The sequence below is a fragment of the Oryzias latipes genome, chromosome 20 (assembly GCF_053564925.1).
Source record: "Oryzias latipes strain Hd-rR chromosome 20, Olatipes_Hd-rR_3.1".
Classification (NCBI taxonomy): domain Eukaryota; kingdom Metazoa; phylum Chordata; class Actinopteri; order Beloniformes; family Adrianichthyidae; genus Oryzias; species Oryzias latipes.
In genome coordinates, this window is record NC_136256.1 from 14302180 (window position 1) to 14327336 (window position 25157).

At 39.6% G+C, this 25157-nt stretch overlaps 2 protein-coding genes across 5 annotated transcripts; both read right to left on the minus strand.

The window, feature by feature from the left end:
- Positions 1–56: 56 nt before the first annotated feature.
- Positions 57–10387, minus strand: LOC101168996 (copine-3). The gene is made up of 15 exons (XM_004080932.5): positions 10214–10387; positions 9519–9666; positions 9024–9203; positions 8491–8565; positions 8339–8410; positions 8179–8259; positions 5542–5631; positions 4848–4946; positions 4611–4697; positions 4475–4534; positions 4259–4392; positions 3710–3816; positions 3479–3612; positions 2588–2824; positions 57–994 (listed from the first exon to the last, which is right to left on the minus strand). The coding sequence occupies exons 2-15, from the start codon at positions 9648–9650 to the stop codon at positions 866–868; spliced, it is 1617 nt and encodes a 538-aa protein (XP_004080980.1). The 5' UTR covers positions 9651–9666; positions 10214–10387; the 3' UTR covers positions 57–865.
- A 2935-nt stretch (positions 10388–13322) lies between these two features.
- Positions 13323–24282, minus strand: LOC101169244 (copine-3). Of its 4 annotated transcripts, none has more exons than XM_011488753.4 (17): positions 24120–24282; positions 21393–21579; positions 21084–21263; positions 20907–20981; positions 20729–20800; positions 20420–20500; positions 19364–19453; positions 18337–18435; positions 18167–18253; positions 17468–17527; positions 17243–17376; positions 17063–17117; positions 16907–16958; positions 16594–16727; positions 16251–16487; positions 16051–16165; positions 13323–14422 (listed from the first exon to the last, which is right to left on the minus strand). In XM_011488753.4, exons 1-16 carry the CDS (start codon positions 24143–24145, stop codon positions 16055–16057), a joined length of 1680 nt encoding a protein of 559 aa, XP_011487055.1. In that variant the 5' UTR covers positions 24146–24282; the 3' UTR covers positions 13323–14422; positions 16051–16054. The 4 variants fall into 4 exon arrangements, with proteins under 4 accessions (XP_011487055.1, XP_078794516.1, XP_004080981.1 ...); XM_078938390.1 differs by lacking the exon at positions 24120–24282 and adding an exon at positions 22888–23024; XM_004080933.5 differs by lacking the exon at positions 16051–16165.
- Between the last annotated feature and the right edge of the window lie 875 nt (positions 24283–25157).

Below are 25157 nucleotides of genomic sequence, written 5' to 3' on the forward strand. Positions count from 1 at the left end.
TAAAACTCCAATATTAATTAGTATTCAGACATTCAGTAAATATGGCACTCGATCCATTTGTATTGAAGATAAAGCATTTTATTTCTGAGGCTAAAACAGAGCCAACATAAGTTTCAAATCTCAAAATTTAAGAGTGCAGACAGGATTAATAATGCAACCTGCAAATTCTTAGTTTCTAGCTATAATACAAATAAAAAACAATGCATTTAAAAGTAAATGGCATAGTGATAACATGATACTGGCAGAAATGAGACAGATTTTCCAGTTGTAATATGTAAGATTCCTTTTGTGGATTTGGCAATCTTTCCTGTAACACAACAAAGACCTCAAATAGGTTCTTATAATACATTCTATGTAATAACATAAAGAAACATGCAATAGTATGTCATTTAAAAATAAAGCCCGGGCACCAAAAACAAACATGGAACTTCATGTAAACAACATGAAGTCACTTGTCAGTTTTGGATTTTCAAATGTCAAAGGTAGCACACACGTGTTATGGAGGCTCCAAACACACTTACATAATTTTATGTATACATGTTCATGCTTACGTAGTTGTATGTTACAGATACATACAGTTGGCTATGGATCTTTTTCGCGAAGCTACTAGAGCGGAAACATTTTCGAAAGGAAAAAGTATTTTAAAAGATAAAAGTTTTATGTCCCATTTTCCGTGCAAAACCTTTTCAATAATGGAATGCTATCTTTCTTGAAGCACTAGACATCAGCAATTAGTATTTTACCTCGTCTGGATCTGCTTTGAAAGTGAGACATGCCAGCAGAGAGGAGTGCTTACGAAGGAGATGTGCTGCGCGTGGATTCCAAGCTGATGTGAAAACAGAGGAGACGTTTCCTCTTCCTGGTGTCACACGGTCCCTGTAGGGGTGGGTGCAGGTTTGGAGCTGGGCGGGTGCAGCTTCATGGTGTTGAAGAAGCCCTCCAGCTGAGCGGGAACTTCTGCCAGCACGGTCCTCGCCAGCGCCTCAGGAGGAGACTTCAGCATGAACACATGAAGATAATTAACATCCATTTTTTAAACCGAAGTGAGATAATTTGACGCATAAAAAAAAAAGAAGTCAGTTGAAACGTAACCTTCAGTTTGTCCGTTGTTCTGTTTTGGGGACAATTCTTCTTATTTAAAGAGCGGCTGCGATCATCTTTTGATCTTTTGTAAGAACGTTCACAGTTGTCTTTTAATTGTGATTATGCTAATTTTAGTCCAAATTAAAAAATCTGTGTCGTTTTCTAAGACATAGTCTCCGCAGGAGTTTGGTAGAAATTCACCTGAGTTGTTGAAAGGGATCGTGGGGGGACAACCCCACCCTCCTTCACGTCCCCCGTAACTCTCCTTAACACATCCTTACAGCCCCAACATAACATTCCTGGTGCAACAAAAACAGCGAGCATTATCGGAGCCATCCAGCCGTACAGGTTTGATCCAGATTCCAGCTCAGACGAGGAAAACAAAGACGAACACGGATCTATTTGTCTGACAGTGGATGCATCAGAATAGAGCGGAGCAGGGAGGTTGTGGACCACCGTATTTGCGCTGTCACAGCTTTTTAAAACTGCAGCTTTTCATCTGCCTCCGATTTACAACAATTTGAATAAAGAAATAATCAGAAATGCTATTTTAACTTTCTTTTTTATGTCCTTATTATTTTTTGATGAGGAGTTATGCATCATACGAAAAATGTCACAAGAACACGGTAAAAACATCTTCAATTTGACTTGGATGCACTGCAGCAGTTTCACAGCAACTGTATTTTTGCTTTACAGTACAGTTTCATCAAGAGCTGAGTCAGTAGCACTGCAGGCAATTTGCTGCACAGAACCTGGAAGTGCAGCATCCACACATTTTTAAAGAACCTTAAGTTAAGCGTTTTCTTCTTACACTACTATGAAGAAGACGTTTTCCTTCTTTTGTTGGTGCTGCAGTCATGCTTTCCCTGTCTCTTAGCACCCTGACAGTGTATTAAAGCCTAAAAAGAACGTTCATGTCAAAATAAAAGGAGTTTCCCTATAGAAAGCCTGTACAGGATTAGGTGCTCAAAAGAGCTAAAATTTAAATTCTTTGTATTTCTGAGTGTGGTTATATTTAGTTCAGATTGAAGTCACTTAAACCACACAGCTGCATGCAGCCTTCTTATTTGTGGCCCACGGACCGGTACCAGTCTGCAGCCTGGGGGTTGGGGACTTACTGTCTTGAAACAACCGTTGCAGAAATGCATTTACATGACTCTTTTGCATCAATGCAAAAATGAGAGCTGGTGTAGAGGTAAACACGTTGAAGATTAGACAAACCAAGGATTTTATGTTTGAGAATGTTTTGAATATTAGAAAATCCTCCTGACTACCAGAGAATTTCTTTTGACTAAAATCCACCAAAAACTACAATTCCCAGAGTCCCACCTCTTCACAATTGGTATCACTGAAAAGCCACAAACGTCAGAAAGCAGTTAATTCAGTCGTATGCAGTTTTTGGGAGATATTCAGGTTTAGACACATTTGCATTGCTGGTAGTCAGGAGGACGACTTTGGGTTTGAAAGTTTGACACACAGAATTTTATTTTGTGGTGAGACTTACATTTGTGAACTGCCTGAATGGCACAAACTGGACGATGTCTCGCATGGCCGTCTCGCCTGTAGGTGAACGCAGTTGGCCGTTGTCTCCATCCAGGAACTCCATGGCGCCGAAGTCGGCTCCTCCCACTCCGACAATGATGATGGACATGGGCAGCCGGGAGGCGTTGACGATGGCTCTGCGAGTGTCGTCCATGTCTGTGATGACTCCGTCGGTGATGATCAGCAGGACAAAGTATTGCTTCAGGAGGACAGAGTGACAACACAGGATGGAGAGAGCTTTCGCAAATAAGGAAACGTGAATATTTGAGACGAGACGGTTAGTGAAACACTAACTTTACAGTGGAATCTTTAAACTACAAGTTGCAAACCTTTGTACAAACATTCATAATACAAAAAATGGCCTTACTTTAATTAAGACTTATAATTAAGCTAAAGTTTTTTAAAGTCCCCCCCCCTGCTAATAATTTTGTTTAACATGTTCTTGTGGCATTTTTCTGAAGATGGACGACAAGATTAAAGGAAATTTAGCCTAACACAGCATTTCTGAGTGTTTCTTTGGTTAAATTGTGGGGATTTAGGAGCAGATGCAAAAATGTGGATTTGGGCCCGTTTCTGGATTTGAGCCCCCAGCTCCCTTCCCTGGGCTGTAAGCTAGTGGGAGAGCGCATAAACAGGAAGGGGGAGGGGTGCTCGGTGGGAATGGTCCCGCCCACAACTCAGAAGTCAATTTCTAATGAACTCCTGCCGCTTTGCAGAAACTATGCCACAGAAAATGACACAGGTTTTTGGCGAAAAAGGCATAATCTTCCTTTTATAATAGATCAAAAGCTGATCGGAGTAGGGCTTTAAGGAAAACAGCTCTAGAAAAAAATGAAAATAATAGAGAACTCACCAATGTGGCCGTCTGCTGCATGGCCTGACAAGCCAAACCTGCTACATGGTTGATGATCGGTGAGAAGTTGGTGGGACCATAAAGTTTGATAGTAGGCAGGCACATCCTGTAGGCCTCCACCACGCCTGCAATGCCTTCACACACACACAAACACACACAAACAAAAATAACAAACAGCTGAAATCAGGGTGTCATTAAAGCCCTGGAGATGCTGTGCTACTGTTAACATACCTGCACAAAATGGATTTGATGGGTTGAAATTTAGGGGGAACTCGTGGGAAACCTGCCAGGAAGGGGGAATCTGAGCTCCAAAGCCAAATGCTGGAAACATCTTATCACTACACACAGAGGAGAAAGCACAGTAAAAACTTCTTGCTTTACTGCAATAAATTATTTACACGTGTGATTAAAAACATCTAGATTTGACATTCAGTGAAAATCTATTCAGTCACATAGATGTCATTGATGCATTACAATTGCTTTATGACGTTTTTTTAAATCAAATCATTTCCTTTTATTGTCCCTACCGGTACATGAAAGAAAGGTAGTGGAACAGATACTGCTTGGAATATTTTCTGAATGGAAAATATGCATCAATTCTGTTCAAACCGGCCTCTCTGTGCCTCATGAGTCACGAGGACAAAGTCTAACCAGCTCTAAATCACTAAGCCAAGCATTTTCTCTGTTTTGTTGCATAAATAGGTGAATGAGTCACTCCAGCTGCAAGAGGGCAATCCTTAATGTCCTTTTCCAGCTTTTCACAAGTCCTTGTGGTCCCACCTGTCGTAGTCCTGGATGACATTTCCCACAAACCAGATGGCAGACAGGTATTCATTCACACCCTGAGGACTGATGTAATGCAGAGACTGGGGAGATCTGGGATCACCGTTAGAGCCGGTAAAGTCCACGGCAACCTGACGGCAAACGTGTGGGTGACAGAACATCAGCATCAATTCAAGACTTTCAAAATAAGTGAGGCCAAAACTCAAAACTTACAGTAAAGTTGATTTGGCAGCCCCCCATTACGTAATCCAGGAATGTGTACTCCTTCACCACCTGGAGGACAAAGCCACGTTTTTAGAACACATTACTGCACAATATTAGGACATTCAAAGTGAGTAAAAGACCCTACCTGGCACACCTTCACGCTCACAATCCCAGAGTTTTTGTAGCCTTTCTTCTTCTGCTTTTTTTTACTGTTGATGCATTCAAACTCAGCCTGTAGGACAGAATAGTTGACACGCGTCTTGAAAAGGTTTATGCATCCTTTAGCGCGAAAATGCTCCGACATGTCAACTAAAGATTTTCAGACAATAGTTTGACTTTGTTTTTAAATAGCGAGTGATAAAAGGAAGCATCACGCTCGTACCGGGGAGGTCCGAGAAGCCTCCTGGAGACGTTTCATTGTGGTTTCAAAAGTTCCAATTAAGTCATGTGATCCATCACTATCGTAGTCATAGCACTCAACCTGAGAAAAGAGGGAACATCAGATAATAACGTTTACTCTGGGTAAAAAAATAACATTTCTTCACTTAAACTTTAAAAGAAAAAGAGTCAAATATTTCTAACAGTGCTTTTATTTTGTTTCTGCTTCCTGTTGTTTTAGTGGCGGGAAACTGATTGACAGATAAATGAACATGCAGAAATACACATATGGTGTATGACAGCAACAGAACAATCTACACTTCTAATGTCACGGACAAAATGTTTGAATATAAATATGTCTACAAGAAGAAAAAAGGGACTTCTGTGTCATCACCATCTCCTTCATTCACACACACTTCAACCAGAAAAGTGATGGTGAGATGAAGACAGACACACAAAGCTGTGGAATTCTGGGAAACTCACGTGTCCCGCGTGGTGGAAAACTGCTTCCTTCCTGACATGTTTGCATCAAAAGTTCAAAAATATACATTATGACACTAAATACTAATTGTCTAAGAGGACAAACTTGATTGTTTTAAGTGCTAGCGACCTGACAATGGGGAAAAAAACGGCTTCCTTGATCAAACCAACTGTGACTGAAGGTGTGAGCTGCAGTTTAAACCTGTTCAAACATTTACTTTTATAGGTTTGTCCAGGTCTCCTCCACACAGAGACTGCAGAGGGATTCGGAAGGGCCTCCACGTTGGATTCAAGTTATTCTTCACCACCTGGAATCAAACATTTGAAAAGAAAATGTACACATCCATTGCAAATAGGTCAATTGGTCCTGTTGAGAAGGCGATTTGCCTTGATGAGTGCGAGGGAGAAGGTCATGAAAGTGCCGACTTAACAAGCCAGGGAGAGCCGTTTTGGGGCTGCTGGAGTTGGTCCGACCCAGATTTTCTGACCCCATGTGGCTTTAGAAAGAGGTCAGCCGAGTTTACTGACATATCAAGTTATTCTCTGTCTTCTTACCCGGCGAAACAGAACCATTCAGAGATGACAGCAGCAGGATTCAATGGGCTCAAATTGTGAAAGAGCTTTTAGAGAAGCTTTTTTCACAAATAGGTTGGATTCCGTTTTTGGAATGTGTTTGAAAAGATTTCATCATCAACAAAAGGCAAAAATGTATGCAGTTCTGAGAAGGTAAAAAGTTCAAGTCAGGAATCAGTACAGGTCAAAATCTCACTCACGTCATTATGGATCGTTTCTGTGTTCTGGTGTGGATCATTGTGGCACAGAAAGTCTGTAGAACATTCACAGTTCCTTATATAAGAACCAACAACCCCACACCTATAGTGATCAATATTGTCATGACAATAACTTGCGCTTCATTAACAAACAGAAAAATGACCAAAAAGAATAATTTCCATTTCACTCCAACAGTTTAATTTAAATAAGAGTCAACTTAAATGATACTCCAAATGCCCCTCGTCTACAAAGGAGGCGAGCATCTCACATAAAAGGGCTCCGTGTGATTGGTCAACAACAGGAAGAGCTCCACCCTATTGGTTAAATGCATAAATGTTTTTTTTTTGATTCGTTAAATACTTCAAGCTGCCATAAAATTGTTTAACACATTTAAGGTTACTATTTATCGCTGTCTTTTGCGATATGTGTATTGCACAGCTTGATATTGCGATTACGATAAATTTGTGATTTATTATGCAGGCCTACGTCAATCGCACAGGAAGTGTGGGCTGATCATGGGCCGTCAAAAATAAATAAACAGAATGCCTCCAGCCAATCATCATTTTCGCCATGAAGTAAGTCACTTGATTGACAAGCAGACTGGCTTCCTCTGATCCAAACGTCAGTGTACATTACTGTTTCTACTAAACCCAGTACTATGCTCTGTTAGCATATCTGGAGTTGTTCTCCTTTCAAATCTTTAGAAAGGCGTGAGCATTCACAGTCAGACTCCTAACCGTGGATGTTAGGAGTCTGACTGCTAATGTGTCTTACTTTTGCTCAACTGCCCCTATGTCACGGGCTGCAGTGCCGTTGGCATTACAACTACAAACACATGGGTCCAATTCAACAAGCTTCTCAAGGAAAAATGACAGAGGGAACTTGTTATCATGTTGTAGTTTTACATATTCATCCAAATTGAGCAATGTAAAATTCAAAGTGTGGGTCCTGATTTCCACTTTTAATGGCCTAACTTGTCCTCAACCCGCTAAACTCTCAACTTAAAACTGAAACATGGAACTAGAAAACAGTAGCCATACTAGAAACAGGAACACCTGGCACGGCTCTACTTCCACTGCATTAAGCCATAAAATGACAACTCTGTCAGCCACTTCATGGCTGAGTTTCCAGCTGCTTTTACTTTGATAGAACATCACTGCAGAACAGTTAGCAGCACAGAACCAAACTGGACTTCTGAGAGTGTCCCAAACTTTCCTAAATGTTCGTATCAACCTGCATGTAATTATTTAGAATAAAGAGTCAGCACTTGTGGCAGTAGAGTGAATCTGATCGACTTAATCTGGAAAAACATCTATGTAACCAGTCAGTCAAAAAAATGTCAACTCAGTCTGTCTGTTTACATGCTGAGTCTGAGTCGACTTTGTAGCATGAAGATCAAACTGCAATACTAACAGCTGTAAACAGTCCGTCCATCTTCTAAACGCGCTTATTGCCTTTAGGGGTTGACGGAGCCTCTCCCAGCCTCTCACACCTATGAACAATTTCGAATCATCAATTAAAAAAAAAAAGACACATTATTTATCCCACAATGGAGAAATTCTTCTCCGCATTTGGACCCATTCCCTGGGGGGAGCGCTGAGATGCAGATTAGCCGCGCTCGGGGGGTGACAGCTGGCTGGCTGGGGAAAGCGGGGATCGTCAACCCTTCGGTTGTTGGACAACCTGCTCGACCACCTGAGCTAAACTGCCACATGTTTTTGAAGTTTGGGAGGAAGCTGGAAAAAAAAACCATGCATGCCCTTAGGAGAAGATGCAAACTCAGCATGCAAAACCCAGCCAGGACTCGAACCAGGGCCTTCTCGCTGTGAGGAGAGAGTAGTAACCACTTCCCCACCGTGCAGCAGTCATAAGTCATGACTGACATCTTTTGAGGTTTTGACATTTTCATTCATTTGTAACTAATTTAATCAGTGGCGGTTCTACACTAACTTACTCCCTGGGCAAAGTCAAACTGGTTTCATACATTTAAAAACTTAGTTTGAGACACATGGAGATGATTGAATGTTTGAGCAGAACTGCAGACATTTTCCTCCTCAATAGCAGTAGAGTTGTAATCGGATTACCTCTGTCCTGTGAGCCAGTTGCCATGTACTGTCTGTCTGACGGTAAAACTCCAAATAGGGGTCAGACTTTCCAAACAAATCCTGAGTATGAAAACAAATAATTAGCTAAAGTAGAAAGCATTTAACGTCTTAAAGAACTTAAAAACCAAATGATTTGTACCTTATTATCCAGCTTCCTCGCCTCTACCTCAAAGTTCACCATCCTGTTGTCCTTTATTTCCTCTGCACAAATCTAAAACACAACAAAAATCAGGGTAAATGATCAACAATTGATAGATCAGTATAAAAATATCACTTCTTTTGCCCACTCACTGTAATGGTCCCCTTGCCAGCTGGTTTATTGTTCTTCAGGACGAGTGGTCGTGTCAGTTTCTTGCTGGATACAACCTAAAGCATTAAAAAGACTCCAAAAAATAAACAAATAATTGAAGAAACGGTTGAGAAAGTGGAACAAAAAGCTTAAAATTTCAAAAAAAAGGAAGATTTATACAATTTATACATATTTTCTAACCAGACTGTGTCAAATAAGCTAATAAATGTATTAATAAAAGGTTGGTTACCACCTAACCCTAAATACAACTTCTACAGATTATGGTTTTTATGGACAGAAAGCCAGAAAAAAAACAGTTTAACTCTATACAACACAACAGCAGAAAACTCAGCCTTTAGGCAAAAATGCTACTTAAACCCACAAAAGCAGAGCAGAGTCAACAAATGAGATCATATTACACACAGAGTTTTATCAGCAAGAGTTTATCAGATCTTTAACAGAAAAAAATGGTCTCCTTTTCCAGCAGAACTAGTTTCTGACGTCTATACCCTTATATTAAAGAAATATAACTGACCTGGCCCAGATTACACTCCAGTTGTCCCAGGAAGTCATCATCACTCAGGTCAATTGTCTTGTTGTCAATGTCATAAATTCCAAACTTCAGTTTCTGAACTACTTCAAAGAAGTAATCGATGACAAACTTTTTGGAAAACCTGGGGCTGAGGCAGTTCTGCACTTGTTCAGAGCGTCCCACCTGTTAGGAAGCCTTGTTAGCAAAAGTGAGTCTGAAATGACCTGAAATAAGGTGTGAGTAAAACATTAACACATTTAATCATCAGGAGATTATTCATTTTGGTTTATTAAAATAAATAATAGTTGTTGCAAATTCACTAAATAAACCACACTCTAAAATATAAATGTAATCTTGTAAAAAGGCAAAAAAAGGAGAATAAACATGGGCCTCAAAACAGATAAATCACAGAAATTTAAGGTTTTGACAAAAATTAAACTTAAGCCTCTGATTAGTATTTAATATTTGGACAGAATCCGATTCGGTGGCCATGCTGACCTCGTACCACCGGGAGTCTTCGCCGCACATCATCAGGACACACAGGGGGTCAGACTTGGAGCTGATGTCTTTGTCCATCAGATGATCGCAGGAAACACTGAGCTCCACCTTGGTGACACACTGAGCAGCCATGATGCGCAGCTAACGGCTAAAAACAACAAGCAGGGGCGGCAGAAAAGCAGCCTCATCTTAATGTAAAAGGTTACGCACCGATAAAAAAGTGTCATAGGCACAGTTTCTATTAAACTTTACAAAACTACGCAATAACCCTTATAACCATTTCGATGAATAATAAGAAGAACAAAATAAGCACCAAATGGGTCTGAACAAGAACAGGAGTTAGTTACTACTAGGGAGTTCCGTTTGGTTACGTCATTAAAAAGTGACTAATACGTCAGGAAACCATTGGAAAAACAATCAAATAGTTGACGCTTTTTTTAAATTAAAGGTGCGTATTTGCGTTAATACCAGAGTAGTTGACTTAAACTAGGACCTCGGTGAATAAAAATACTACTGTTCAGGGCAGTAAAGCCAGCAAGCCGCTCAGAAATGGACCACCCAACCCTACGCCAACCGGATAATAATGTTAACTGACCACCATTAGGCTCGCGGGGTTGCAACTTCAACTTGAAGTTCAAGCTAATTAGCGCGAAGTTTCGCTGAAAACTCATAATAGTAGTAGTAAAAACGCTTACCTTTAAAGTGGCACTGAGGCTAGCAAGGGAAGAAAAGTCTCTTCACTGATGGGAGATGTCAATAATTGACTTGGCTGAAAGTTAAGCGGGTGACAGGCGGGATTGGCTTGAAGGGTTTAGTTCCTACGTTCCTAAAGAGTTGTACGTGAGAGCCGAAGGGGAGGAGTCAGGAGTACTGTCGTCATCACGCTGTTTATTTTACGACACCAGAACGCTTGACATCCACACACGTGTGACAATACACAGGAAAAATCTGCTTTACTCCTACCCACAAGAACAACAACAAAATATGTGCCTTGTTTCAAACTAGGGATGTCATTTCTGTACCATGTGCCAAAAACCACTGGAGACGGTTTGGTCCCGCCAGTACTTGGAGAAAAAAAGGCTGGAGTGTGACCCAAAAATTTAAAGTTTCTTATAAAATAATTCCCAAATTTACCCCACCAATCAAGTCATGCTAAGATACGTCAAAACAATTGACCCTAACTGTAATTTTTGCAAAGAACAACCAAAAACAATTAACCATCTTTTTGGGAACTGTAATGAAATTAGATCTTTTTGGAAAAAGTGTTTACAATTTATCAAAACACATATCCACCCCAACTTCACTCTGAAATTTGAATATATAATTTTTGGCTTTCATAATAAAAACTTGGACTCCAGTAAAAAACTCACAATTAATCTCATTATTATATTTGGCAATTTTTATATTCATAAATGCAAATTTTCTTCAACTTCTACTTTTTTCCCCTGTGTTTATCAAACAAATTGAAATGTATCTCAGTTCCATCTCTAAAAGCCTTAACCAGAAAGCTGTATGTTTATATGACAGTTGTAAAAACTTGAATATTTTATGTAAAATGCATGTACTGGCATATTTGACGCATATTACACAAATTTATCAGAGTATTACAAAAATAATAAAAGAAACTTATTCTTATGCTGTTATTATTACTAGCTTAAGCACACTATATTGTTTCAGTATATGGCAAACAACTTTCCATTCAATTCAAACTTTTACAGGAACATAAACGACTTCAAACAAATAATACATATTTAAAACAACAATTGAGAAAAAGTTATTTAACGATTACTGAATATCCTGTGAGAAAACTCTAGTTATCAGATTAGACATAATGCCAATGAACAGTGACACAAATTTCAAATTCGCGTTTTTAGATGAAAATGTTTTAAATCATACATTTTAATTTGTTATGGATTTTTCAATGATTTTTGTAGCCAACAAGTACACATATTTAAGAAGCACAGGCTGACAGAATGAGGGATAATTCCAACAGTCCAACCTTGATGCAGATGGGCTACAGCAGCAGAAGACCACACTATGGGTGCCTCTCCTTTCAACATAGAACAGGAAACTGAGGCTACAATTCACACAGACTCACCAAAAATTGGACAATAGAAGGAAAAACGTTTCTTGATCTGACGAGTCTTGATTTCTGCTGCAACATTCGGATGGTAGGGTCAGAATTTGGTATCAACAACATTAAAAGCATGGATCTATCCTTCCTTGTATCAACAGTTCAGGGTGGTGTGGGGGATGTTTTCTTGGCAAATTTTGAGCCCCTTTGTACTAGTTGAGCTTGGTTACAGCACCACAACTACCTACCTGAGTCTTGCTGCTGACCACGTCCATCCCTTCATGACCACAGTGTACCATCTTCAGCAGGATAAGGCGTCATGTCATAAAGCTGGAATCATCTCAGACTGGTTTCTTGAACATGACAATGAAGCCACTGGACTCAATTGGCTTCAACAGTCACCAGATCTCAATCCAATAGAGGATCTTTGGGATGTGTTGGAACGGGATATTAGCATTATGGATGGGAAGCTGACAAATCTGCAGGAACTGTGTGATGCTGTCGTGTCAATATGGACCAAAGTCTCTGAGGAATGTTTCCAGTAGCTTAATGAATCCAAGGATTGAGGCAGTTCTGAAGGCAAAAGGGGTCCAACCCCTTGCTAGGAGGTGGACCTAATAAAGTGGCCGGTGAGTGTTTATGTCTGACATCATACAGCATACAGGAAAAAAATTAAGCAAAAATAACATTTGGATATCTTATCTTGGATACGTTAGGTCTTATGTGTAAAATTCTGTGCAAAATCAACAAAGTGTTAAGTGCATAATACTTTTATTAAAACAAAGTGAACTTTTTCCTACAGTGTCAACAAATGATTTATAATACAAAATAGTGTAAATAATGATAAGATATTTTTAACCAGTTTAAGGGGTTCTTTATACAGAAAAGTGAACACTTGCATGGTAGCACCCAGTGTTGAGCTTAATCACATGAAACGCTGAATTAAAAAACAAACAAAAAAAATTTTGTAAGTATAAATTCCTCTTGGTTTCTAAAAATTTAACAGTCCAGTGCGTGTGAATTTATTCTGTAAACACTTGGAAAGCCTGTGCATCGACCATGTTCCTGAATGCAATATCTTCTGTACTTTCCATCACTAAAACCAACAGAAAGGAGTTTAATAGCATGCAAGGGCTGCAGGAGAGATTTCTGTAATAATAAGGTTTGATTGATAATTGAGAAATAATTTCTTATTCCAAGTAACAATAAAGAAACATACTTGAAAATGTTGTGTTGTATCAAAACAATGGTTTCCTACAAAGGGTGGTTAAAAGAACCTTTGGAAGGGAGGAGAGTAGATTTTTTTCCATGTTTGAGGAGGACAACCTGAGATAAGACAAATGTGCAAAACAAAAAGGAAAAAAAAAGGTTCAAAGTTTGTTCCTCCATCTATTGAAGCACATCTCTCAACAGGAGAAAATTGTAAAAAAAAAAAAAAAACCTGACCACAATATGCTCATAGGAGCTGACTTTAAGAAGACAGTAGACTTAGGATTTGTGCATTTTATTTGAGCAGACTAAGAAATATAACATTTTAGAATCTTTCTTTATTCTCTGCACTACTTATATTTTATTTTAGTTCATGTTTGTTGATGATTCTTAGCAAGAAACTTCCGTATTACATGACTGGAGTCTTGAGTCTTCATGCAGTTTATAACAAGCCATTGTATTTTGTTATAAACTCAATAAATGTTAAAATAAATGAATAAATAAATTGACAAAGATCTCAATTATAAGAAAACTTTTTTTTTTATTGTTGGCGTAAAAGCAGCTGGGCCAAAACAAAAAGATTGGCATCATATGGCAAATAGGAAAAAAAGTTCAACCAAAATTACAGTTGGATATATGATCTTGCATAGTTTAGTTCATATGTGTAAAATGTAGGTAAGTGTGAAGTACATATAATACTTCTATTAAGACAAAGTGAATTTTTCCTACAGTGAAAACAAATAATTTACAGTACAAAATAGTGTAAATAATGATATTTTTAACCACTTTAAGGGGTTCTTTATACAGAAAAGTGAACGCTTGTATGGCAGCACCCAGAGTTGAGCTTAATCACATGAAACGCTGAATTAGAAAAACAAACAAAAAACAATATTTTGTAAGTGTAAATTCCTCTTAGGTTCTAAATATTTAACAGTCCAGTTCTGTAAACACTTGGAAAGCATCGACCATGTTCCTGAATACATCTTCTGTACTTTCCATCACTAAAACCAACAGAAAGGAGTTTAATAGCATGCAAGTGCTGCAGGAGAGATTTCTGTGAAAAACTCTAAAAGTGCTCTGGTTTTTCTGTGTTTGCATTTGGCTTGAAATGGCTTTTACGAGCTGCTTCAGTTCTTTAAAAACATAATAAAAACAATAAGATTTCTAGAAGGGTTCAGATAGTTTTCTAAAAATCAACAAGAATGTAAAAAAAAAAAAAAACTATGGTACTTTGAACCATTCTGGCACTTGGGTCACATCAAATAAAACGTAATATTCACAGTGAACATCTGTGAAAAAACATCTGGTAGAAATTAGGTAGAGTCCTCCACAACATGTCTTCATATTTGGATTAACAAGGTTTACAAATCCTACATTTAGGCTAATGCTACTTGCTAACATGGCGATATAGGTGGAGCATACACAGATTTCAGGTTGAAGTAGGCGGGCTTGGAGATGGATGGCTGGGCTTTCAAAGCCCGGTGGGAGGAGGTGCTGATGGAGGCATTTCAGAGAGAGGCGAGTCGCCGTGAGGAGGCCTCAAGTTCATTTTGTGGAAGAATTCCGCCACCTGACCTGGAACTTCTGCCAACACGCACTGAGAAAGGGCTTCCTGAGGACACTGCAGAAAGAAAAAAAGAAAAAGAAGTGTTTTTTATTTTGCAGAAAACATTCAAGAGGGGATGATCTTGAAAAAAGGAAAGAAAGAGGAGAAGCTCAGGGATGTCCAAACTGTTTTTGGATGAGGGTCATAGACAACTGAGTCTCTCAGGTGTACCACACCCTCAGTTATTTTGCAATTTCCTCTCATTTAGCAGAGGTTTGGGGATTTTGAGATATTATTTCAGCCTAATATACCTGATTTTACAGCTCCTTTTTAATGTGCCCTTTAAAGACCCGCTTCGATCATCTTTTGATCTATTTTTGAAAGCGTTCCCAGTGGTCTATTAATAATGATTAAGCCAAAAAAAAAACCCTGTCGTTTTATTCTCGGGCATAATTGTAGAGCGGCAGTAGCTCCTGATTCACATTGATTTAAATAAAGAAATACTCAGAAATACAGTTTTAAGCTTAAAGTGTTTATATGTCCTCCATCATCGGAAAAATGCCACAAGAACATGTAAAAATACAATATTTATTGGGTTTGGGTCTTTAAGGTTAATGTTTTTTAAAGTGTTGCAACTAAGATGACACAATATTCAGTGTGGACAACAGCAAAGTGTGTAACTTTTTTTTTTTTTTACTGGTTTTATCCTAATTTAACTAAATACTATTTTACAATTTTTTAACTTCAAGTTTTTGTCCTGTTGTTGCTACGGTAACTCTACTTTCTATTTAGGTAGTTATGCACGGTGCTTGGTCAAATTCTAAATTTGCTAATCATTTTTGGAAACTTCAGTGTGTTTGGTTCTGTCACTTTGCAGCTTAGTGTTCTTGTTGTTGCACACGTCGTCTTAGATTATTGCTGGCTTGCAAGAAATAGCAGCTTCACTTACTGCCAAATCTAATGACGTGGAGGTTAAATTAAAAATTTGGGGTAAACCACAACATATATTTTAGATTTTGTGGAGCCGACACCCAAATAACTGTCTTCTGGCAGCAGTTGCCTCAACAGCTGTAATTTGGACACCCCTGGGAGAAACTGCAGAAGCATCATGCCGTTCTAAAACCTCAATAAGACTAAACAGAAGTTAGAGCTCAAGCTGCATGTTATGTATTAAAATAATCAAATTTATTGAACTATTTTGCAGCATCTAAACCATTGACTGTATATGAGAACTGGACTGGGTGACCCCTCCCTCTCACATTCCAAACAGGAAGTAGCCCCTGGTTCCAAAAAGTCAAAATCCAATTGACCTCAATAGAGAAATAAACATTACTCAGTCATTCTATATATCAGAATAAACATTCTTGTTCTGCTACATGTTCTTGATCATTCTGTTTTTTCTGTTGCAAGTGCAAGTTATTTAGGTTATAAACTTACTCATAAAAGTACGTGACCTCACATTTGATTGACAGATTTTCAAACCAATCACTGCTTACTGATGTCGTCTGGCTCCATCAAGGCATCCCTATCGTGCAAAAATGGCGACTGAATCGACTTCATTTGGTCGGAGGCAGAAGCAAATAGCTTTCTATGGGTGACATCACACTCACTCAGTCCAGTTCTCAAATACAAGAAATGATCTAAAACCTCACACAGCCCAAGCAGAAGACAAGGCAACGTGCGATTTGCCGGGGTATTCCTACATTTCTAAGAAGGGCCGGGGTCTCTGGGGGGGATCAGTTCAAATAAAGTGAAGAAGGAGGCCACTTGGTCAGGCAGCTCTGCCAGTACACTTTGTGCAAGGACTGCAGTGCCTGCCTGAAATTAGATGTGCAACACTCAAATGAAGGCGATATTTCCAGCAGAGCAGGTCTGCTGAGGCTCGTGAACCACGGCGGCTTACGTTCTGGAACTGCCTGAACGGGACAAACTGCACGATGTCCCGCATGGCGGCCTCGCCGGTGGCCGAACGCAAAAGTCCATCATCTCCGTCCAGGAACTCCATGGCGCTGAAGTCGGCTCCTCCCACTCCGACGATGATGATGGACATGGGGAGCCGGGAAGCGCGGACGATGGCGGAACGCGTCTCGTCCATGTCTGTGATGATTCCGTCAGTGATGATGAGCAGGACAAAGTATTGCTGAAGTAATAATAAGAACAATAATCAGGAGGAATAAACTTAAGAAACATTTCTGTCCTTCTTTGAAGGCTTTTGAAAATCTATTAAAAAAGTGGAGGCAGCTCACAGATGCAGTTTGCTGCTCCAAGGCTTGTCTCCCAAATTGGGCCACATGGTTGATGATGGGGGAGAAGTTTGTGGGGCCGTAAAGCCTGATCTGAGGCAAACACTGCTGGTAGGCTGCGATCACACCTTCAACACCTGTGAAATACACAAAGAATGGCCCGTTCTCATGAGACAAACGCATTGGCTTGATGATGATTAGATGATTTTAGGAAATCATTACATTATAAAACACTTTTTTTTAAGTCGATAAAGTCAGATGTGTCATAGAAAACGGTCTGGTGTCCATTCCAGAGAGCAGACTCAGGCTGCATTACCTGCACAGAAGGGATTTGATGGATTGAAGTTGATGGGAAATTCATGGCTGACCTGCAATCACAAGCAACTGTTAATCTGCAAGTGATGCTGATCCAGGGATGAGCTTTGATACGAAACAGACAAAAACCATGAGAAAAGGCGGCTGAAGCCGTTACCTGCCAGGTAGGAGGCAGCTTGGCACCAAAACCAAATGCAGGAAACATCTTGTCGCTGTGCAAAGAAAGTGAGTGTCAACTAAAAATCACATTTCCATAAAAACTGAGGGGGGAAAAAAAAACAACTGGAAATATGTTTTCAGCATATTTCTGTAGAGCAAACACAGAAATCTGGTGTACCTGTCATAATCCTGGATGACATTACCGACAGACCAGATGGCTGCCAGGTACTCATTGTAGCCTTGAGGGTTGATGTGGTGCAGAGACGTGGGTAAGGCAGGATTTCCATTGGAGTTTGTGAAATCAATAGCGATCTGTCCACAGAAGGAGGTCGCCAATATGAAAAAGGCATCATCAAAAACACGTTTCTAAGGGAATAGATTCACTTGAGTCTGCATTACTTACAGTGAAGTTAATCTGACATCCCCCCATGATGTAATCCAAAAAAGAGTACTCCTTCACAATCTGCAAAACCAGAGAACGTCAATACACCATCTGAACTGAGTGCGTGCCACACAACCGTCACACTGTTGTGTGATGACAGGAACAGTCAGAAACATTCCTGTTATTGTTGCACAGTTCTGTAGGTTTCTGGTTCTAGAAACAGCTTGTAGGAGTCCCGCCCAGTTTCCATGATGTTGGAATGAATTGTTTGCCTACTTCACTGCTGGCTACAAAAAAAAAAAAAAACTCTGAAAAAACATGGCGGACACATTTTTTTAAAAGACCATCAAGTGGTTTTGCCATGACCCAATAGGAGTCAAATAAAAGTTGTCTTCACAGTCAGTTAGCATTTTATTGGAGTTAAAGACTTTATAAGTCGGAGAGTGGAGACGGAAATTTAAAACAATTGGTTTTTTGGGTTTTGTTTTTAATGTAAATATTTCTGCTTTTACCTTTTTTTGTGAGTAAATAAAACCTTGAACTACACTGTCCATGCAGGGTCAGCGGTTTTTGTAAAGTTGAGATGCCTGAAGTAGTCCGTCCAAGAAAAACATTTGTAATTGTAAGATTTTTAGATTATCTTTGCAGTTTCACAGCGGTTGTTTTCAACAAAGCTAGTATGTGTGTGTTTGTATATATATATATACACACATGAAGTACCTTGCACTGTTTGATGACGATGATCCCAGAGTTTTTGTATCCTTTCTTCTTTTCCTTCTTCTTTCCATTAATACACTCAAACTCTGCCTATAAAATAGACATAAAAGCCACAGATATCATGAGATATACCATACCGTCTGCTTATCTGCGTCTATAAACCTTAAACTCACTGCAAACGTTTCTGAGGCCTGCTGGATTTGGCAAAGCGTGGCCTGAAAGGATCCGATGAAGTCATGAGAGCCGCTGTTGTTGTAGTCGTAGCAGTCAACCTGACAGGGACACACGGAATTAGCAGCAAAAATCAAAGCTTCCTCTTGATTTTTGACTTATGAACACTTGAAACCCAAACGTTGAAATGACAGCTGAGGCCACAGTGGCTGAGGCAAAAGCATGCTATGGGGGGGAGGTGTGCCCTCTCCACAGAGAAACGTCTACCAGAAACACGCACAAGCCATCCGAACTGGTTAGTGGGGACGAGCTCTGATAGGCTGCATGTTTGAGGTAGGATGACACCCGTGTGTGGAGAGAGAAGGGTGAAAACGAGGCGCTCTGCACACAGAAAACTGCTAAAAGCTACAAGATCAACAGCTAAAGAAGCTCATGGATTAACTAGAGTGAAACTGGCCCTTTGGTTACATGAACCCATGTTTATTTGGGATTTAGCAACAGTATTTGAAGCCTTTTCTTCCATAAACTGATATAAAAGCAACTTTTGACACTTTTAATAATATTTTTTTTCGTAAACACACCTAAAAGCTTCCAGACACAACCCTGACAATCTCTGGTGACAAAATAGTTCATAAAAACTCTGGTTGGTTAACCAAAGGGCCAGTGTCCTGAGAGTTGTGCGTTTTCCTCAGACACAAATGGAGGTGTGTCCAGGGCTTTGGCCTGTCCTTTATTCACTTCTGTTTTTTTCAGAGACACTGCATTTGCTTGGTCTTTGCCGGCAGTCAACTCACTTTTGGTGTGGACTGGAAAACATCTGATCCTTCAACAGGGTTAGAGGATGGGAGCAGAAAACGACACACATAAACTAACAAACTCAAAAATGTGAGAGGGGAAAGAAGGAACTATCGTCACTTTTAGTGTTCCCAGCAAGAACATCGGCCAGCATTCACACCATTTTGTCTTAAAAGACATTTGTAAACTTTTTGTTCCAACAGGTGTGGCAGCATGTGCTCCATGTTTCCTTACCTTTATGGACTTTTCCACATCTCCTCCACACAGTGACTGCATTGGGATCCGGAATGGCTTCCAGACTGGGTTTAGGGTGTTTTTCACAAACTGAACAACAAAAAAATATATATTTACAAAAAGTTTTCCTTTTAGCAGCCATAGTAGTGGATCGCCGTTCATTTCGCTCATTAATCCCCACTTTAGGACATGAGAGCAGCTAACAGTTAAATGACCAACATACCAAGTAGAGATGAATAAAACTGCAAAACCTTGGGAAGAATGTGCTGAAAAATACTTGAGGAAACTTAGACGCTGATGTTCTTTTAAGTTTAGTCTGAAAACAAAACTGTTTGAACTAACAAAAACCCTAAAACAGACGAGTCGGCATCTAATCCTGAACCATCACAAGGTAAAAAAATGACTATGAAAACCCAGATTATAATCTGAACATCAGGACAAAAATCCCTTCATAATCGTTAATTTAAGAAATGACTACTTTACATGAGTATTGTTGCAGCTCCGAGTCTCCTTACTACAGATAGGTAATTTTTGGAATGGAAGGGTACACTAAATCGTGGTGCAGTGCTCTCGCCTCACAGCAAAAATACACAGGTTCGAATCCCAGCTGGGTTCTTTCTGCTTGTGTTTTTCCCGGACACTCTGGTTTCTTTAGTCCAGAAATTCTTTTATGGGTTAGTTAAGGATTTTGAAATTGTCTCTAAGTGAATGTGAGTCTGTGGATGTATGTCACTGGACTGAACGATGCCCTAGTGTAGCTGGGATAGGCTCCAGCAACCCTGTGACCACGGAGTGGATTGAGCAGGTTTAGAGAACAGATGGATTGATTGATGGGTGAGGAAAAGAAGCTTATGCCGATTTACTCAACCAGCAGTGCTATACTGAACCATCAATGACTCCAAACACTCATTTAAAATCACATTCTATCTGCTGCTGTTACTAAAAGCAGCAGATAAGATAGAATAGATAGAATGCTATTAAGATAGAATGCTATTAATTATAACTGTACTAAAGCACAATACCCAGTAACTCTTCAAAGCAGACATGGCGCCGTACCTCTGTCCTGTGAGCCAGCTGCCATCCAGTTTCGGTCTGCTTGAAAAATTCCAGAAACGGGTCAGACTTCCCAAAAAAATCCTGCAAGAAAATAAGAAACAGATGAAAACAAATGCATCACAATTGAAAATAAGAAGTTGAAACCAAACTCTGAAACAACAGCCAGGATCACAGTAACTAAAACTGAAAATTGATTTAAAAAATATATATAAACATTTCTATAATTTACACACATCAACTTAGCAATTAAATAACTTCCAGCACACATTAAACCCATCATATTGTCCTTTTAAACGCTGTTTTTCTAACCTTTTTGTCCAGTTTTCTACCTTCCATTTCAAATGCCACCACCCTGTTGTCTGTTTTCTCCTCCGCACAGATCTAGAAAACATCAAAGCGAAGGGTTTATTTCTATTTAGCAGGTAAAGCTTCCCTCCATAGAACACTTGCCGTGTTGCTTGACATGAGGACACGGCTTTGAACTCACAGTGATGCTTCCTTTCCCAGCAGCCGTCTTGTCTCTCATTAAGAGCGGCCTCCTTAGTTGCCTTGACGACACAATCTGAAAGAAAAGACACGCCTGAGGCTCAGCTGGACAGAACTGATAGGATCGCTATCTACTAAAAAAACTCTCATGATCCTCTAAAAGCAAAAGCAGTCTAACCTGCCCCAGGGTGCATTCCAGTTGCCCTAGAAAGTCGGCGGTCTGCAAACTGCAGTCTTCCGAGTCGATGTCGTAAACCTCAAAGCGGAGCTTCTGCACCATCTCGAAGTAATAATCCAGGGTGATGCTTTTGGAAAATGTAGGATTGAGGCAGTTCTGGATCTTCTCCGTTCGGCCAATCTAGGACACATTTTTAAGAGTCGAGTATTTATTACCATCAAAAAAAATACATTTAATAAATGACAAAGGAGGTCTCATTTTGAAGAACTGGAAGGTTCAGAGGCTTTTGGCCCTGATGTCGTCTCTTACTTCAGACCAGTAGGATCCCGAGGTGTTCATAAAAACCACACACATAGGGTCGGACTTGGAGAAGGCGTCCTTGTCGAGCAGATTGTCACATGAGATGCTTAGAGCCACCTTGGTCACGCAGTCTGTGGCCCCGGAGTTCGGGGCTTCAACTACAGCCATGGCGGTTTGTGGTACCAACTCCCAACAGCTGAGAACCGGAAGATGGATGAACAGGAAAAAAAAAAAAAAAGCGTTTGCTGCTTTGAATAATTTAAACCACAAGTAATCCCACCTTTCCTCCCCATATTCATTCAAATACACCTTTAATATATGCCATGTTTTTTTTGTTTGGTCACCCTTTCAGGGCTCGCCACAGCATGATGATATGAATCGAATTGTTGTTAAGGGGCGGCTGTGGACCAGCGGTCGACCGTTTGATTGGAATGATTTAGATTAATTTCTGTCTTTGTTTTGGTCATTTAGGTTAATTTTATCAGTTTTTCTAAATCTTATTTGTTAAAGAATGTAGACTATTTCTAGTTATCAGAGTGAAACAAGTCACCATTGGCTTCTCTTTTGTACAATGTTTACTATTCTCTACCACTTCATCATATTACCATCCAGGTGTCCCGGTTATTCTGTATTAAAAACTAGTGCAGTTCCTGTTCCTTTGCCATCATTTCTCCGTCTGTATTTTCAATGTAGATGCTGATTTTGCTGCTTTCTTTCCTGGCATAAAACCTCACAGAAGCTCACAAAGTCTCACTTCCTTTCTTTACTTTACTTTCTCTGCCTTTTCTTAAATTTCCACTGAAAGTCGCTGCTTCTCTGCTTCAAAACAGTGACTCAAATGTCCTCGGTCACTCTCTAAGAACCATGTTACTTAATCTGACTAAAACTCTCCAAGAGCCTCTTCATCATCACATCTGTCTGCCAGCACAGCCTCTAAACTTTCCCCTCATCATCGCCTCGACTTTTCCCTCTAATTCCTTCAAAATGTCCCTACTAAATGGTTTCCATTCAGTATCTGTAAGTGTTATTTTCATCACCCTAGGATTCTTCATCTTCTCCATCACTGTCATTCTCCCTTTTATTTCAACTGAGATGCAGAGATTAGCTGTGTTCCTCCAGGCAAGAAAGATTATAACACGCCAAATCCCGCTTCCTGATCATGTGTTACTTAATGGTAGCAAACGTGTACTATAATGTTGAGTCTCCAGCGTGGTTACATTGACATTACAACGTTGTAAACACGGAAACCTCCTTACTCGCTACGGTGACCATCGATAAACAAAAAACTAGCAAAACATGAATCGATTATTAAGAGAGAACAACAAATGCGAGGCTGACTTTGTTGCAACACAATTAGTCAGTATTATGGCTAAAGGTACATACTAGTTTACACATAACACGTATCTAAGTTATTGAGCGAACAACGTACATGTTTTATCGGCAGCGTCTGTCTTCAGATAAAAAAAAATCAAATTGAGTTTTTATTTGCAAAATTACTAAATACCTTTTTTCCGGTGTTTTCTCTTCGTGTACAGCAGTGTGATAGTAAAACTAACATTCGGGATAGCTAGCTCTGAAGGGCGGTGCCTACAGCTGGCAGATGTTGTCAACGGAAACTTCTTCGGCTTTTTTCCCCTCAATATGTCCGAAGAGAGGGTGCTCTGCTGCCACCTTGTGGACTTATTTGGTTACTGCACCACGAAATTAGTTGAACAACTCATTTATAAAATGAAAAATAAAATAAAATTAAGCAAGAGAAGAAATAAACATTATGGAAAAAAAAAATGATCAAATGCAGAAATCATTAAATCATAGGTTGATCAGAGATTTAATCATTTTCGGAAAAAACTTGTCTTAATCAGAAGGAATTTCAAAATGCTGCCAATCTCTTCACATTAACTCAAAGAATATCAAAAAATTTACTCAATTATTTACAAGAGTATTTGGAAAAAATAAGACCCATTACATCAGAAAATCTTAACTAAAATTCCTAACAATGAATATAATTGGGGAGGTATGAAGACAATATATATTGAATCAATGGTTGAAACTTTTAGAATAAAATGGTTAAAAGACTTTATAGCTAATCCTACCTCAATAAGGATTCATATTCCGAAAGACATCTTCAAAAAAGTACCGTAGGTGGATTAAATTTTTTAGATTTTGTAAAAATATTTTCAGAGGATGATCAATAAGAACTACCTTTTTTGACTTGATGAATATTCTGCTTTTGGTCTGATCTGATTATGGCAACTATGAAGAAATATTTATATTAAAAAATAACTCAATAAAGGTAAGATTATTTAAATGCCCTTCTTGTTAACTCCTTTACAAGCAAAAAATTAAACTCTACTCAAACTTATTCGATATTTAAAATATAGAATACATTTAATGTGACGTGTATGCATTATCGTTCCACTCAAAGCGAGCTCGGGATGCCAATTTTTGAGCCTTTCATATGAGACGGACTTTTATTGAGGCATCTGGTCAGTTTACAGCTTGAATAACTTGCACTACAGAAAAAATATTTTGAAAAATTAGGATTATCAAGAACATGTTAAAATAGATCAGAGCAAGAACAATTATTCTGACAAATAGATTGGCTGCTATCAGCAGGTACTTCCTGTTTGGAACACCAGGGGCTAGGCATCACTCAGTCCAGTTCCTCTAATACAGTCAATGCCAATGAGAAAAATTATACCATATATAACTTGCTTTTATTTTCATATTACTTACCTCATTTTAGCCCAGAAATGTTCCATCTCACTGCAATCTCACAGTTCATGAGTCATGGATATGAAGCTTCTCATTGTGTTTTCTCTGCACGTGGCTGACACGCTCTGCTTGTTTTTTGGTTCTCCTTGCTGCTCCGCCCACTCACCTGTGCTTCATGCTGGAATCCACAGCTGCACCCTGTTAGCCGTCTGCCTGTTTCAGTCTCCTTGTTTTATCTCAGTGTTGGAGCGTTTTTCGTGATGTTTTGTTATCAGTTCGTGTTGCAGACGCTGCTCCTTGATTTTTGGTTTCCTGGCCTTTCCCTTTAGTTTTTTTTGTGAGGGGATCCTTCGTTTCTGTCATTAAACTGTCTTCCACTTGTTTTTTTCCACCCAAGCCTTACTCTGCATCTGGGTTCTTGAATTCTAAACTATAGCATGCGTTTCTTCTAAATTTGCAAACTGATGACCTAATCACCTGCAGCGCATCCCTCCAATGGCTGCACCGACCTCTGTGATGCTCTCGAGGCTGTGTGATTGAACGCAACACACTGATTTAAGCCGTACTTACAACAGGGGAGGACTTACCATTAGTAAAAGGTAGGTAAGTGCCTGGGGCCTCCAACCCTCTGGGGCAGCTGAAAACCCAGTAAAAGTATTATTATTTAAAGGTGTGGAGGGGTTTGGGATGATCCTAGAAGCAAAGATGTCTGGGGCTAATGCCACTGCTGGGGTCACCCATGGCAGACAGGTCCCAAGTGACGAGCCAGACCGAGAGTTCAAAACTCCTTCAAGAAAAGGCAATATGAAGTTCTGATCTTGTTGCCTGAATTGGTGCCACCCCAGCTGCACTGCGACATCCATTTTAATCCATGCTGTCTCAGTGAAAAGGGATGAATCTGTAACATAAAGACAAAACAAACAAACCCGTGAGGGATCAGCAGTAAATGGCAGCCAGGCCGTTTAGTACAAGTATTGCACCAAGAAACAGGGATAACAAAACAGGGACACAAATGAAGGGGGGTTAGTAAATAGCAACTAAGAGAGCCTGGCTATGAAC

Bases quoted from the DNA above. Each gene is read 5' to 3' on its own strand.
- LOC101168996 (XM_004080932.5), bottom strand. From the start codon at position 9,650: ATGGCTGCTCAGTGTGTCACCAAGGTGGAGCTCAGTGTTTCCTGCGAT. The intron at 4,535-4,610 runs GTAGGGTCTTTT...TTTGTCCTCCAG, and splicing joins TGAGCGTGAAGGTGTGCCAG to GTGGTGAAGGAGTACACATT. The intron at 3,817-4,258 runs GTGGGACCACAA...CTCTGTGTGTAG, and splicing joins GTCATCCAGGACTACGACAG to TGATAAGATGTTTCCAGCAT.
- LOC101169244 (XM_004080933.5), bottom strand. From the start codon at position 24,145: ATGGAACATTTCTGGGCTAAAATGAG. The intron at 21,264-21,392 runs GTAAGAGACGAC...AATGTGTCCTAG, and splicing joins CGGGATCCTACTGGTCTGAA to ATTGGCCGAACGGAGAAGAT. The intron at 16,488-16,593 runs GTGAGCTGCCTC...TTATTACTTCAG, and splicing joins TGGAGCAGCAAACTGCATCT to CAATACTTTGTCCTGCTCAT.